The following is a 16,827-nucleotide window of genomic DNA, read 5'->3' on the forward strand; positions in this document are numbered from 1 at the left end:
GTGCTGATTCTTGTACTATGCAGCATCTCCAGTAAAATTTCTAAAAATAAAAATAAATAAATAGCTGAATATGAACAATTGTGCATAAATACCATATTAAAAAATAGTAAAAAATTTGCATTTGGGGATTCCAGAGTCATAAGCTGAAGTAGAAACAGTGCACAATGTCACAGAAATGAGGAAACAGGAAAGGCTGAGGGAAAATGAAGGGGGACTCTTAGAAACAGAGGGGAGGACTTTGAAGTCTTCCATGCTGTGTAATTATAGTTTGTACCAATTTCACCAAATCAAGGAGTGGGGGACACTCAACTGACATATGACTGACAAATTGTACATTGAGGGACATAGACATATTGGATATTTATATTTATAATATAATTTATTTTAAATATAAATAGCAATATCTATCCTATACTAATAAAAGACAAACATGCAAATTGACCGTACTTTTGCTACAACTTAAGCCAAGCCCACCAGCCAATCAGAACGACTATATGCAAATTAACCCAACCACATGATGGCCAGCAGCCACAGAGGTGGAGTGAGCAGGAAGCTTGCTTGCTCCAGTAATGGAGGAAGCCAAGGTTCCCCACCTGCTGTGGCCCAGCTCTGAGCTCCACTGAAAGCAACAAAGTTCAATTATAGAAGTTAAATAAACCCCAGATACCTGCTTTCAGCTGGCTGTGGCCACAGAGCTAGAGCGAGCAGGAGCTGGCTCTGATCTCCACTGAAAACAACAAAGTTTCAATTATAGAAGGTAAACAAACCCCAGATGCCTGCTTTCAGCCAGCCATGGCCATGGAGCTGGAGCGAGCAGCAGTGGGTTGCCCCTGGCAATGGAGGAAGCCAAGCTTTCTGCAGGCCTCCACTAAAGGCAACAAAGTTTCAATTATAGAAGGTAAATAAATCCCAGAATTAAAAAAAAAATAAGAGAAAAAAAGGAGAGGCTGGGACCTTATGATGCCAGGGTGCTTGGCCAGCCTGAAAACGGACCTCAGCCCCTCACCAAGACTGGCCAGGCACCCCAGTGCTGATCCCCCACCCTAAAGGGGGTGTGGCCAGCCTGAAAAGAGCCATCAGCCTTTTACCCAGGCTGGCCAAACCTCCATGGGGTGAGGGTCTCCACTGGGGTGGACATACTCCGAGGGGTCCCACACTGCAAGAGGTCATAGGCTGGGCTGAGGGACCCCCCAAGTGCACAAATTTTTGTACACCGGACCTCTAGTCCTATATAATAAAGAGGTAATATGCAAATTGACCATCATTCCAACACACAAGTTGGCCGCCCCCATGTGGTCAAAGATAGCTGCTATACGATGGCTGGCAGGGGAGGGCAGTTGGGGGCCACCAGGCCTGCGGGGGAGGGCACTTGGGGGTGACTGGGCTGGCGGGGGAGGGCAGTTGGGGGCTAACAGGTCAGCAGGGGAGCAGTTTGATGTCAATCAAGCTGGCAGGGGAATGGTTAGGGGGTGATCAGGCTGGCAGGCAGAAGCAGTTAGGGGCAATCAGGCAGGCAGGCAGGTGAGTGGTTGGAAGCCAGCAGTCCTGGATTGTGAGAAGGATGTTAGACTGCCCATTTAGGCCCTACCCCACGGGGCAGTCGGACATCCCTCGAGGGGTCCCAGATTGGATAGGGTGCAGGCTGGGCTGAGAGACACCCTCACCCCACCTCCATGCACAGATTTTGTGCACTGGGCCTCTAGTATTTATATATGTTACATACTTCTCACATATGTACTTCTATTTATAAATTGCCTCATTGAATTTGCTAGTGGTTAGCTGAGGATTTTTCTGTCTATATTCATAAATGATATTGATGTGAAGTTTTCTTTTCCTGTAGTATCTTTGAAGGATACTAACTTCATAGAATGAATGGTGAAGTACTTCCTCCTCTCCTCATTTTGGAAAGTGTTTGCAAAACATAGGTGTTAATTCCTTAAATGTTTAGCAAATTCACCAGTGAAGCCATTTGGTATTGGGCTTTACTTTGGTGGTAGTTTATTATCTTAATTATTAATATAACCTCTTTACTAGTTATATGTATATTCAGATATCATTTGTATTTGGGCCACTTTTAATAGTGTGTGTAGTTCTAGGACTCTAATGTACATTATAAAAAGGCAAAAGAATAAATGATTTGGTTTCTTGTGCAGGTAGATCACAGCCTCCAGCTGTGACACTGTCAGAACCCACCTTAGCTTTTGAGCAGAAGCCATGCCCTTCCCAGGCCCAGCTCAGCAGAGCTCCTAGTGTCTGCCCAAGCAGGTCAGTCTTTGCCCCAGGACTCTCTACTGATTTCTCATAGGCTTTGTCATATCTGAAGATATCTTTATCCAACCCAGATCCTTCTTTTATTTCCTTTTCAAATGTCAGATCTGCAGCAAGACCTAAGGCTTCCTTTGCCCAGCTCTGCTTCCTCCCTTTTGTCTTTAATAGACATTACTCCACAGCACCTCCAATAAACCTCTTGCACTCACTCTTTCTCAGCAAGTGCTTCTAGAAAGAACTAATGTAGTATTGTCTCCTCCCCAAGAATGGCCCTAAAGGAATGTGGGGATATATGGCAGGCCCTACATGAAACAAAAACCCACAAGCTCCTGACCTCATCAGCTCCCATGTCAACTGCTCAGCATGGCTGGAACCTTGGGATTTGTCTCTGCCTTCAAACAGAGGAATGTTCTGGAAAGAGGTACAAATAACTTCTAGACCTTCTCCCTGACATGCTTCAGGTAACACTTATTTATCCTTGTTATAGTGAAATTTACAGAGTAGTACGTTATTGAGTTGGCTGACACCTAGTAAAGTGACCATCACCCATAACCTAAAGGTCCCAGGCACCAAAAGTGCAAAAGCCTTGGTGAGTCCAGGTATCTTCTGCCTCTGGGAGGAGCCATGCTCTTCCCCAAGACAAAATAAAAGCAATCAGGAGGCTGAAAGTTCATAATACAATTAATCTTTATTCTTTGACTCAAGTGAGTGGATTTTCACATGAATTTTTCAGAATTTGTCATAGCAAGGGTTGTTAGGGTACAAAAGTATTAATACTCTTATAAATGGCCTAATATTGAAGGTAAGCTGATACTTTTAAAAACAAAGGCAGATGATCCTGTCCCAAAGCATCTATAAAGTGGTTAATATTGAAAACATCTGGTCCTACATCTATTGGGAGAAGATTCTATAGCTCTCATCTCATATAGTGCCCCATCAGGGAGCTCTCAAATGTATCTGTTCAACCATGAGTAGAACATCATCACCATCTAGGAACTGAGAAGCAACCTGAAGTGTAGAGGCTGCATGAGAATGAATCTGGACCACGGGCAGTGCACCCAACTCATAGGACCTGCCCCCGGCATGAGACACCATAAGCCCCTAATGTGTTTGACCACTATTATGTGAGTTCTCTGAGTTTTATCCTCATTCCTAACCCTCATGATAAAAAAAGAGATATAGGTGCAAAGGAGTTTTCAATAAACTCTTCAGATGAAATCTACATTATTCTTATAATTTAAAAATTTGCAAGGTTGTCTAATTTTGACAATTTTACTGGGATTCCAATTGTTGTTCTAGTCTATTGCACTATGATGATTTAACAATACAGTCCTTTGAATCCTCTCAGAGGTGTGTTCATTTTCTCAGAGTAATGAGAGAGGGGATGACAGGGTCCTTTGCATTTAGACTTGAAATGGAGAGGACACAAAGGAACAGCCACCATGTTAGGAAAGGATAGCTCAGGGGCCAGTGGGCCAGGCAGGCATGGGGGAAGCCCATAGGAGTCCCATGCCCAGGACTTGCACACATGTGGGCACCTTGATTCTTTGTAACTATATGTATTACGGCTGTGTCCTTGTTCCTGGTGTCTGTCCTGACTGCAATCTACCTACACAGGTAAGGTGGTTCTTGTGACTTGATTCTGACTCTTTTTCCCTACCTTATTTCTTCTTGCTCCTGTATAATCCCCTACTACCTGCCCAAACCTGACAATTTGTTTACATACAAAGAGGTAAAGCATCACACAGTAAGACACATTGACTTCTCAAGCCCCCAAAGTTATGAACCCAGTTCCCACCCATCAATCCTCCCATACCCCCCAACCTGAGCATGTCTCTAACTTAAAGAGACCCCAGGCATTTCAGCCACCTATGAAAACCTATCTTTTACTTTCTTTAGAAATTTTTTTGGGATTTTGCTTTTCCTGGACATCTTTAGTTATTTTGTTCCCTTTATGGTTACCTATCAGCTCCTTGGCCATTTTCAAAAGATCTATTGCCTGGTCTTCCCTGGCTTGGCCAGTTTCTTTGTTATTAAAAGCACAAACTCGCTCCCCACACTTTTTAATTGTCTTCCTAAGAAACTTGTTTTCTGTGTTTTTGCAGTAATCTTTAATATCTCCACCCTCCAAGTCTTCCTTCCGGGTAAAAACCACAATCATGTATTTCCTAACATCTTTTCCGAAGATGGTCTTTAGCGTCGTCATCACCTTTTTGTCTTCGTCAGTGACCCGTCCCAGCTGGAGCACCAGGACCAGAACTGTGTTGCTTTTATTTAAGGGCATATACTGTTGGACCGGAGATTTGTCACTGGACAGCAGACGGAAGTCAGGAGTGTCCCAAACCACAATGTTCAGCTCAGCCCTTGTGTTCTTTCCATTCTGGCACGTGGTGGTGACTGGCTGGGCTCCGAGTCGAGAGGAAAAATCTGGCTTCCCGAGGATGGTATTCCCAGTGGCACTCTTCCCAACCCCGCTCTTTCCCACAAGGATAATGTTCAGGGTCTCTGTCAGAGGAAAGCAGGAAAGAGTTGAGACCCTGGGTTGATCTGAGCGTGCCTTTCAAAGCCACATATTTCAGCCAAGGACACTCAGGGAGCATCAGGGCTGCCTTCCCAGAGCAGCTCCAGCCCCAAGCATGGGAATGGCTTCCTCCAGACAACCAGTGAACTCAGAAGCAGGAGTTGGATCACAGTCCCTGCCCTGTGTTCACCCACTGACATGCTGTCATTCCCATCTCTGAATTTTCCTCTTTTTATGGTGCCTTCTTTGATATTATGGCACCTTGTGAGTGTTTTGTTACTCTTCACCTCCTCACCTGGATCCAGTCTACTCATCTTATCTCTATCTTCTGTTCCTGCTGTGACTATTTATTCCCACTTCAGACTAATGCTAACTGTAGCAAAGTCTCCTGGATGTATTTGAAAAATGATTCCATAAAATTACTTTTTGTGAAAAAGCAACTACACATACCATCTGTGGGTTACTAGATGGAGCACGCTAGAAGCCATTTCTCATTATAACCACATTCAACTTAACTGTGTCGTTCATTGATGTCAAAAGGCACCTCATGGCTTTAATAATGAGTACCCACTAACACTGTTCTTTGTGCTGTCAATGATGATGAATATATTTCCCTACAGATGGAATTATAGGAATAATATGATGTATATCACATTTCATGTTCCTGGGAGATTAAAATGTTAAACTTGGCTTCACTGAGCTTGGTCCTTAATGTTCCTCTCATTTTGCTACCGAAGGTAAGTACTGCAGCTAAAGACTGGGATAAAGCAAGGCCAGGGAAAATCTGATTTCAAAATGACACTGAGTGGTATATTCATGAAATAGTATACAATGCAGCATTTAATAAAAGACAAGATTGAACTACTGATATGCAACATGGCTGTATCTCCAAAACATGCCAAGCGAAATAAGCCAGATACCAAACCACATGCAATATGAGTGCATTATATGAAGATAAAAAACAGACAAGATTAACCAGTGCCAGTAAAAGTCTGGAGAGTGGTTTCCTTTGGTGATCTCTTGTAAGGGGATGGAAATGAGCCATATCTTTATCTAGATGATGGTCACATATGTGTATATGTGTAAAAGTTATTGAGTTGTATACTTAAGATTTCTGAATTTTACTGTATTTAAATTAAATTGCAATAAATTTCTGTAAAAACCTGCACCACAAAACTGTCTCTGCATAAATGCCCTGTTCCCACCACTTCTCCTGTGATCTAAGGTTAACACCAGATCCATGTGCTGAGCAAATGGCAGAGTCAGCAATTCCAGGGATATTCACTGAGTCTCCGTCATCCAGGGTGCCATCCCTGTGGAATGTCACTAAGCGTCTGCCTGGCAAGCTTGGGAGTGGAGTGATCATGACATGTAAAGAAAGCATCTGAAATGCAGGAACTCCACACCCTTTTATGTTTCCTTTGGAAAGTTACTGACATGTGCAGAGTTTAGGATACATCACTAATGACAATCAATATATATCCATTGAGCTTCATCACTGAGCTTCATCACTGAATTCTGCATAGTAGTGCTATCAGTGAAGGAAGTGTTTGCTTCCAGGACCAGGAGGAAGAGGCCAAGTAGGCACAGCAAGCGAACCCAGTTTTGTAACATTTTAGAGAAGGACAGGTACAGCCACAAAGGGTCCAAGACCTTTGCTGGTGCTACACCTACTCAAAAGTGTTAAGAGTTCCCTAGAGACAGGTTGCAGTCATTGACCTGAGCAAGGTCTTCAGGATACATTTTTGCTCTGATTTATCTAGATATTTTCCCCACTTCATTTTGATGCACAACACATTCAAAGGAATTCAGATATGAGATTAACATATCTGAATGGATATGTTAATGGATATGTTTAAGGATCTCCTTACCATTTGGATTGCCCTTTTCCTGAGATGTAGCTTCTTTCACACAGTCCTGGAAAATAAATATGGAAAATGATGTATACAGATCTGAAATGTCATCTTTTCACAAAGTAAAAAAATGGAGCATAATGTGTAGTTTGGAGTAATTTGATGAATAGGCTGTGGTCAAATAAAGACCATGGTTATGGGCCTTGCTGGCCATTGTAGACTTGTCCATAATGACAATATTGAAACCCTACTGCTTCTGCCACTTTAAGGGGTTCCCCAGGTGCATGATGGATCTTGCTCTCACTCAGAGGAGCCCCACAGATGCCATCTACAAGGCATTGTTCCTGAAGCTGTAATTTCACTTCTCTACAGTTCTTAACACTAATTCCTTCTAAAGTCTTCCAGAGTTTCTGCTATTCCTGAAGAAAATCCAGAGACTTCAGGAAACCTTCTGCACTCCCTGGAAGAATAAATGCACTCAGTGATGCCTGTGATGTGCAGTTGAAAGACAAGGGGAAGTGAGGAGATTGGAAAACAGGCTCCCCATATCTCTCCAATGCCCTCTTCCATCACTGTCACCCTCAATGTAGAGATGAATCTTCTTCTAACAGAAATCCAGTAACATTTGGGACCTTCCTCATCCATGTGGGCAAATGAAGATGACGACAAAGGATGGATAGCCACATACCTGACATTCCCTTCACCTGCCTGGTAAGCCTTATGTTGATTCCCCAAATTTAAATTTAAAAGGGAATAAAAATGTGAAAACATGATATGCAATCTTGATTAACCTGCTATTCTTAGAAGCTTTCTATACTTTATTTTAACCTTGTCTTTGTTAAGTCTCCATGCCAGCCACGTTCCCTGCTTTCTAACTTGGCCTTACCCAAAATCATTGATACTATCAATCATCTCTCTACTTCGGGCTCTCTCATTTCATTCTGGTTGTTAGACTTTCTTCACCTCCTATATCCCACCAAAATTCTTTCATGTTTTTTTTTTTAAATCCAAAGGATTGTTACCATGCAAATATATATGATCTAAAATTTAATAATTTTAACATCTCCAATCCACCAGAAAATAAGTTGTTAACTCATATATTCTTCTATGTTTTTCTATGTTTATACAAATACATAGAAGCATATACAAACACATAGAAAGATTTATTAGGCTTTCTATTCTGCAATCAACTTAATAACATGTCTGTAAGTCTACACAAGTAGATTTAATTTATTCCACTTGCAACCATTTATGCTAATACAACCATTCTTTTATTGATACTGGCTATTTCTGGTTTTTCTATTTCAAAATATGCAGTGATGAATGACCTTGTCCTTGCACCTTTATATATACTTATATTTCTCTGTCTGTATATTAGAATAAGAACTTTCACTCCATCTTTGGGTTATATTAAATCTTTAATGTCTCCTTAACTTATTTGGAACTCATATACTTCTATAATTATAATAACAATCATAATAATAGCAGCTAATAATTATTGAACATTAACCCAGTTTCAAGTATTTGAAGATTACTTTGTAAGCAAGTCACTTAATCCTTACAACAATCTCTGAGATACCTATTATTATCTCCATCTTACAGAAGATGAAACTAAATTCTGTCCTCATGGAGTTTGTGGGTAGGCAACCATTGCAAATACATCTGGAGGAATCACTTGATGTGATGGTGACCATGTGATGAGCACCAATAGGGCTGAGGAGCTGAGGAAGCTCATTCCAAGGGACAATCAGGAGGATTCCTTGAGGATGTGAGTTTAAGCTAAGGAGATGGATAAATAAAAACATACCTGGTATAAGGGATGGGGAGTGTCAAAAGATATAACTCTAAAAGTTTGAAGCTCTAGCGTGGACGTGAGTATAAATCATGGACTAAAGGGGAGGCTGGTGAGACTAGTACGTAGAAAGCAAGGTAGAGGGTTAGGGACCAATCAGGTCATCAATTCTGAACTTGACCTGAAGATCAGCAGGAAGTTACTAGAGCATTTTAAATAAAAGAGTGCAGCCGAAACCGGTTTGGCTCAGTGGATAGAGCGTCGGCCGCAGGTCCCGGGTTCGATTCCGGTCAAGGGCATGTACCTGGGTTGTGGGCACATCCCCAGTAGGAGATGTGCAGGAGGCAGCTGATCAATGTTTCTCTCTCATCAATGTTTCTAACTCTCTATCTCTCTCTCTTCCTCTCTGTAAAAAATCAATAAAATATATTAAAAATAAATAAATAAATAAATAAATAGAGAGTGCAATGTCCAGGTTACATTGCATAAACTCATTCTGTACCCTTTCTCTTCTCTGCTGACAGCACTGTTCCTTGTTGCCATCAAAGGAGAGAGAGAGAGAGAGAGAGAGAGAGAGAGAGAGAGAGAGAGAGAGAGAGAGAAAGAGAGAGAGTTCAGGCCTAGAGATAAGAGAGTAAGTGAATTCAAAACTCTCGAGCCTCAGTGTCCTCATCTGTAGAACATCTGTGCATAAAGTTGTTATGAAGGCTAAATCAGTTCATGTATGTGCCTTAAATTTAGTAGGTTTTCCCTCTCATGGCCATCAGGTTTGAATTTAATACACCAGATCTAAGAAGGTTCATTGACACAAAGGCCCCTGTGCTGAATTTTTGCTTGTCTTAACATTCTCTGGCACTTATATTTACAGAATTCTCTATACCAACATTCATTTAGTTACACTGACTCAATAATTGCTTTGTTTCTTATTATGCATAAGTTAAAGTATAAGCTACTCAGAGGCAAAAGCTTGCATTCCTTAGCTTTGAATACATTCTTCATTCAAGTTAAAAAATTAAAGAAAATGTCACTCTGGCTGTCGTGTGTGAAATGGATAGATTTGTAAGGCCCAAGAATGATTGAGGGGACAGTTGTTAGTAGATTATTTGTAAAATAGTTCAGGCAAGAGAGAACACTGGATGGGACCAGATGGTGGTTGTGGAGGTGGGGAGAAGCAGGTAGTCCCAGGTGCATGATCATACAGACTTGAGGATTTCTTGGACAGCAGATGCTAGCTGTGGTATCAAAGTGGACTTCTGGGTTTGAGTTTGAAAAGCATGATGAGAAGCACAATCATTTACCAAGTTGAGAGGAAAACAGAAGTCTTTCTGATTTAAGAGAGAAAGCCAGAAGTTTGGACATGTTAAGTCCGGAATCCTATAAAATAGCCCAGTGAAGATATCAAGTAGCAATTGGAACTCAGAGGAGAGACCTGAAATAGAGCTACTAATTTGGAAACTGTTAGCAATAGACAGAGCTCAAAGCTTTAAAATGTGGAAACACCTAAGGAAGAGTGTAAAGAATTGAGAAGAGTCTAGAACCATGCCCTGCAGATGCCAACTTTTAGAGCTCTTCACAACAGGTTCAGCAATCACCAGAGTGGCCAGAAAAGTGTTGTGGGTGGGGATGCAAGAAGAGGATAGTTTTATTGAAGCCAAGGAAGTCTAATGAGATATTTATGTCCAAAACTATGAGGGGTAATGCTGGAAGCTACCCATTGTCTATGCTATCAGGAAAGTGTAAACAAGGAACCCAGAATGCTGATGAACATTGAGCTCTTGCAAGGGCCAAAGCTAAGCACCTACTGTTTAGTCGAGACAATGGTGGCTCAAGCAATTTCCTGACCTAATAGTCTCAAAGTAAATCTTTACTAATATTTACTGACCTTTAAAATAGTCTGTCTGCTACTGTAATTGCCTGCCTGACTAAGGGCAATATGTGTATCTAAAATTGAATAAAAGGCTGGCAGAGCCTGGGCATCAGTGAAGCCTTTCCTCTTGAGAAGTACTCTCCTCCTGGCCCCCAATTTCCAAATTCATATTTCTTGTCTAGTCTCATCATTTATGCGTGGCCCTTCTCCAGGTCCTGAACCCAAGCCATGCAGAACATGGCTATCACAACTTTCACAGGTAAAATCAGACAAGGATGTAAATTTATCCATTAACTTACCAATGAAGTCCAAAGGATAATATTCAAAGTAACCTACTATTTGGTGCCTCATCTTTTCAGATTATGGATAAATATCCCCTTAAACAAAGCCTAAGAACCTTTTCACTTGACTGTGCCCATTTTCATCCACTCGATCTACACAACACAAAGATCCTTGGAGACCTTAACATGAATTCTCACCTGGGATCCATTGCCTTCATTTCTGAAGTTCACATGGTAGGGGCTTCTATTCTCATGCTCCAAATGTTTGACCATGCTGAGAAAGGGAGAGAGAGAGAGAGAGAGAGAGAGAGAGAGAGAGAGAAAGAGAGAAAGAGAGAGAGAGAGATCAATTTTTGTTCCACTTACTTATGTATATACTAAAGTCCTGGTGCATGAATTTGTGCATGGGTGGGGTCCCTCTGGGTGGCCTGCAGGGATCTGGCCAAAACCCACAGTTTAATACTGTCTGCATCTCCTACCTGCCTCTCCTGCTCATCCCAGCCCCACTGTGCCTGCCGCGGGCTCGCATCCAATCAGTCCTCATCCGGAGAGTCTCATGCTGCCACAGCAGAGCTCGCCAGCCATGAGCCCTGCATCTGGCGCCCTCCCAAGGGGAGTGGCTTGCGGGATAGAGCTGAAAAGGGCTCTCCAACATCCCCTCAGGGGTTCTGGATTGGTAGAGAGAGCAGGCCAGGCTGAAGGACCCCACTGGTGCACAATCTGGCCTGGGGAGAGACCGCAGAAGGGCTTCAGGGCATGTCCAGACCATCATGCTCAGTCCCGATTGGCCAGACACCAGGAGCAAGCTAACCTACCAGTCAGAGCATCTTCCCTCTGGTGGTCAGTGCACATCATAGCAACTTGTCGACTGGTCAACTGTCTGCCCTCTGGTGGTCAGTGTATGTCATAGTGACTGGTCGACCAGTTGACTGTCTACCCCCTCATAGTCAGTGCACATCACAGCAAGCAATTGAGCAGTCTTAGCATATTATACTTTGATTGGTTGTTCGGTTGTTCTGCCATTCAGTCTACTTGCATATTACGCTTTTATTATATAGGATTGGTTGATTCTGTATGTGTCTTGAGGGGAGATCAAACACACAACCTTGGAGTATTGGAATAATGTTCTAACCAACTGAGCTACCTGGCCAGGGCTGGAAATACTATTCTTTTCTTGATCACAGGGGCAGAGTACAGCAGAGATGTCCTGTTGTCACCCTTTCACCCTTCTTTTTGCATAAAATTTAAATGTGATGTCTGGAACTGGAGCTGTCTCATGGAATAATAAAGTAACAAATAAGAAGACAAGTCAACATGCACCATTCAAGCCAAAGGAAGGAGGAATCGAAAGATAAAAGGATTCCTAATGACATCACTGAGCCAGATCTCCCTGCAATCACCTCTTTGTTAAATAAACACTTAATATTCTTACAATTTAAGCTGTTGTTACACCAAGTGTGATTTGTAGTATTGCCACCAACTGGATTCTTAAAGAAATGCAGTATTTCAGGCCCTTCCCCAGACTTGCTGAATCAGAATCTGTAATTTAACAACTTCCAGGTGGTTCCCATGAACATGCAAGGTTCAGAAGCACCTTTAGTTAAAAATTAGCATGCCTGAGTCAGAATCTACATAAAGAGCCAAGTTTCCCAGCACAGTCTACAGAATAGTCAGCCCATCAGCTATCAGGTGCCTGTATCTCCGAGTCTGTCCCCATGCTCCCTGTTGTATCCATTGGTCTCGGTCTATTCATGAACCACAATGTCTTCATTACTAAAACCAGTATGACTTAGTCAGCATAACTTTAATACAGATCTTAGTTAACTGATCAGGCAGGTCTCAACACCTTGCTATTGTTCAAATGTGTCTCTCTATTCTTGGCCTTTCAATCTTCTAGAGGGCTTTTAAAATCAGTTCTTATTTTCTTTAGAAAATCCTGTTGAAATTTTAAATGCCAGTGATTGAATTTTTAGCTTAGTTCAAAAAGAACTAACATCTTCATAGTATTGTAATTCTCTTCATTGTTCTTAATCAGTTTAAAATATGTGGTTTCTTTTTGGTCCATAAATGAAGAGAGATGATTATTAAATTTAAAACTGTATTGGGAGCCTGGTTATCTTTTTACTTATTTCTAGCACTGTTAGTTTCTGGTCAGAAGATATCTCTATAAAATATTTGTCATTAGTTGAGGTTTACTTTTTGGCTGAATAATTTTTGTAAATGTTTCATGTGGGCTTGTAAAGAGCTCATTACCTCTAACTGTGGGTGTTTTTCACATTCAGAGACCCCACCTTGTGTCTTCCACCTTGGCTCCAGATGCCCAGGATATCTAGTATGGTCTTGCCTGCACCCCTCTCCTCCTGTCCACTGGCAAGATTCCTTCCTGTTTGTCACCACTCCACTTCAAAGTCACCTCCACATGAAGGCTTTCCTGTATTTTCCATATTGAACTGATCATTGGCTCTTTTCTGGACTTTGGAAATCACATTATTACTGGTCTCCCTGCCTCCAACCTCCTCACAACAAAAAACAGATAATATCACTCATCAGTCCAAAGTCACTAAAGAGCTTCCCACCTATCCAAGGAACTAGTAATAGGCCAAGGCTTTATAGTGGTCCAAGACCCCACCTAACTGGGGCTTTGGCTGCCCCCCTGACCTTATCACCCACCCTCTCCACCTGGCTTTGTCGCATCAGTCTCCTTGCTGTTCCCCAACATGTGACCTTGGGATTTTGTGCTGGTTGTTCATCTGAGCTACGACAGTCTTTCCCCAGCTTGTGTAAGGCAGGTTCACTTCCAATATGTTTCTCCCATATCATCTCTGTGGCACAGGAGGCCTTCATCTGTCACCCTATATTTGAGAGCACCCTGCTCCCTGCACCTCCCCAGCATTCCCCAACACCCAGCTCTGTTTTTCAACCCAGCACCCACTGCTACCACCTTTCACATTGTGTCTTTATTTGCTTAAGACTTTCTTTTTGTCTCCCCACCACTAAAGGGTAAATTCCACCAGAATGGAGACTTGTCCTGTTTTGTTCACTCCTGTATCTACAATATAGAGAAGGCATTTGTTATATTCTTGCTTATGATCCAGTAGATGCTTTTTGGCTTAAAGAACAAAGAAATGCAGCTGAAGAAAATGAACAATGAGAAAGGCACTTTTTTGTGTTGTTATTTAATAGTTCATACCATTTAAGAGCACAGTGTCTTGTAAAGTATACTATAGTCTAACCATTATACTGTACCCCTAAAACCAATACAAAATAATATTAAACATAAACTTTAATTGAAATAAAAGAATAGTATATTAAGAAAGACTAAATAAAAATTTCAAAAAATAAAAAGATCAAATAACTAGTTGATTATTTTTGTTTGGTATGGGGAAATGAAATGTAATCATTTAATTTCATCATTATTGACGAAAATACTTTTGTCTAATAGAACAGGGATGTGTAAAAAAATAATCTATGCCAGCCCTGGCCCAATAGCTCAGTTGGTTAGAGCATTGCCCTGATGTGCCAAGGTTGTGGATTTGATCCCTAGTAAGGGGACATAGAAAAAGCAACCAATGAATGCAACAATAAGTGGAAATTAAAAAAATGGATCTCTCTCTCTCTCTCTCTCTCTCTCTCTCTCTCTCTCTCTCTCTCTCTCCCCCATCTGTCTCTCTCTCTCTCTCAAATCAATTTAAAAATTCCATTCCATTGTCAGAAACCATTAGTATACTTAGCCTATCATTCCTCCAAAATTTTAGTAAGATATAAAAATTGGAATATAAAAGCTTCGTGACCTCAAATAAAAGGACACCAAAGTATCTGTTTGGGTGAATTCTCTCTTAATGAAATCAACACAAACCTGAAAGCGAGAGCAAGAGAGAGAGAAGAGTAAGTGGCCTACTGAAGGGAGAGCCCCAGTGGAAGGGAAGAATCAGAAGTGATAGGAAAGGCCTTGATCGACCCTCCTTCAAGAAGCCCCACCAGGAAGGACAAAGACTGCAGAGGCGAGGAGCCACCCATCAGGGTCATGGACAGATGCCTGGGTTCTTCTCTAGAACCCTCTGGACCCCTCTTACAAGACTCAAGAGGGAAAGCCTCCTCAGCCTGAAAACCACACCCCACAGCTGTTACTCTGGGGAGAAGGAGAGTCTTTATAGCCTAAGTCTGTCGCTATTGGACTCTTCTAAGAGCATGTTCTTGCCCTCACACACAGCTATATAAAGAAACTCTTACCCTAACTCCTTATTAATAGTCCCCATTATTTTCATTATAACACTGTTTCCATCTGATATTATTTACTGTCTGCTTTTTAATTTTCTCTCTATTGTCCTTAGTATGAAACTCCATAAGAGCAGAGACCTAGCCTGTCTTATTCTATGTCTCTGGGCCTTATATGGGGCCTGCCATATAGTACAGGGTGGTCAAAAATTGATTTACAGTTGTCCATATGGAAAATAATACAATAATTCATCAATAATCATACAAAAATAAACTGTTTCTCATACTCATAACTGTAAACCTACTTTTGCCCCACACTATACATGCACAATAAATGGTGTTAAATGAGTGAGCATGAGTCGGGGTGAGGAAAGGAAGATAATGAGTTTTTACAAGTGTAGAGGGAGGCTGAAGTGATGTCACCTTGACTAATAAAAGAGAAGTAACTGTATGTTGTATCCTAAGCCAGTGAAATGGTACAATTTTCCTACATTAATTATAAAACCGACTCTAGTGGGTAAATAAGCGGAGACTTCCAGCAGGTCTGGAAGAGAAAGGAATTTCTTATCCATATGAGCACCACTGTTTTACATGGTTCCCAGCATAGTGGACATAAATGATGTTGCTGAACTCTTTCCAGGCCAGGACACCAGACTGAATCAGGATTGTTCTCTCTCTTTCTCCCTTTAGTCTTTCTCCACACATACAATTGCCCAACCTATACCATTTCCACCCAGGCATACAGAAAATACTTTTAAAGAAATAGGAAACCAAAACTCCCTCCTTCACTCTTTCCTTTAAAACCTACAGTTCCCTCCAGGCTCTCTGGAGACCCCACCAGAGCAATGGAGAGAAAAAGACAGAAAGCTTTCCTTCAGAACTCCAGTCTCACATCACAGCCCAAGGGGGACCCGGCTTCAGGCATCCACACAAAACTTCCAGGGAGTCCTCCCATACCAGGTGGTTCACAGCCACTAAAAAGGGGTCAGAAAGCTTCCATAGCTCCTCTGGGGGGACTCAGTGCAGCCCACAGGTCAGTCATGGGGAAGAAGTGAAAGCATTCATGGGTGAGAACCCAGATGGGTTAAATGTAGGTGACATCAGAAATTTTATTTCTGCAAACATTGACTACCCTCAGTGTTCAGGCACTGGAATCCGAAGTATGCAAAGGTTTGAAAATATTAGAAAAGTGAATGTGGGAAATCAGGGTCCAAACTGCCAGCCTCACAGTGGTGGCTGCTGGAGACACAATCCCAAAGTCAGGAGATACTCAAGAGTGGACCCCATTCATTTTCTTTTTCCTCCCCCTCCCACCAGGCCTTCATCCCAGCCTTGGGGGGAGCATCCCATCTAGACAGGACTCCTCTGGGAACCTGGGAGCCTCTGCCCCTTCCCCCAACCTTGGGGCTGGGCATGTCTGTGCTGAATAAGGAGGAACCATCCCAGAGGCCCTGAGATCACGCCTTCCAGGTGGCTCCTGTCCCCTCTCTGGGTTTCCATCCTGGCAGGTGTAGGCACATATGTGCACACACGTACCTTGGTCCTGTCTCCTGGCCTGTCACAGTCCCAGAACCTTCACCTTGGGCCTGCTCCATTGCTCTGTGGGTGGAAGCAGCTGCTAGTCCCTCTCAGGCAAACAGAGTCCAAAGGGGGATGTGGGAGGAGGGACCTGAGGAAGGAAAGCAGGGCGGGATCAGCTCTGCAGGATCTGAGTCTTTCAGTGTTTCCAAGGAGGCAGATGTTTCTAGATATGGGTTTCACAGCCTCAGAAGCACAAATGCAGACACAGGGGAAGTTCAGAATTAGTGCCAGGTCACAGGGTGCACGTCAGAGGCAGGCGGGGTCAGGGAGGGGCAGGCACACACCTTCCAGTGTGCAGCTGCAGAATGGAAGGCTAGTGGGCAAAGGAGAGAGTCTAGAGCTCCTGCCCCAGGCGGAGCTGTAGAGGATCCCTAGAGAAGGGTCATGGTGCTCAGGGCCCAGCAGGCTGTGTGGGTGGCTTCCTGCTCCTGGGGCAGAAATCATGTCAT

At 42.5% G+C, this 16,827-nt stretch overlaps 1 protein-coding gene across 2 annotated transcripts; it reads right to left on the reverse strand.

Moving 5' to 3' along the window:
• Window positions 1–2,937: 2,937 nt before the first annotated feature.
• Window positions 2,938–16,586, reverse strand: LOC118666508 (GTPase IMAP family member 8-like). 2 transcript variants are annotated; one of them, XM_036328950.1, is made up of 4 exons: window positions 16,334–16,586; window positions 10,781–10,856; window positions 6,661–6,706; window positions 2,938–4,773 (listed from the first exon to the last, which is right to left on the reverse strand). In XM_036328950.1, the coding sequence occupies exons 1-4, from the start codon at window positions 16,390–16,392 to the stop codon at window positions 4,148–4,150; spliced, it is 807 nt and encodes a 268-aa protein (XP_036184843.1). In that variant the 5' UTR covers window positions 16,393–16,586; the 3' UTR covers window positions 2,938–4,147. The 2 variants fall into 2 exon arrangements, with proteins under 2 accessions (XP_036184843.1, XP_036184842.1); XM_036328949.1 differs by lacking the exon at window positions 16,334–16,586 and adding an exon at window positions 11,062–11,404.
• Between the last annotated feature and the right edge of the window lie 241 nt (window positions 16,587–16,827).

This window comes from Myotis myotis, unplaced genomic scaffold (genome assembly GCF_014108235.1).
Source record: "Myotis myotis isolate mMyoMyo1 unplaced genomic scaffold, mMyoMyo1.p scaffold_m19_p_11, whole genome shotgun sequence".
Taxonomy (NCBI): Eukaryota; Metazoa; Chordata; class Mammalia; order Chiroptera; family Vespertilionidae; genus Myotis; species Myotis myotis.

What these genes read in the sequence shown, in the direction of transcription:
- LOC118666508 (XM_036328949.1), bottom strand. Translation starts at nt 11,354, where the DNA reads ATGATGGTCTGGACATGCCCTGAAGCCCTTCTGCGGTCTCTCCCCAGG. An exon ending in ATGAAGGCAATGGATCCCAG is followed by an intron (nt 6,707 to 10,780) that starts GTGAGAATTCAT and finishes TTTATTTTCCAG; the next exon opens with GACTGTGTGAAAGAAGCTAC. An exon ending in GGAAAAGGGCAATCCAAATG is followed by an intron (nt 4,774 to 6,660) that starts GTAAGGAGATCC and finishes TTCCTCTGACAG; the next exon opens with AGACCCTGAACATTATCCTT.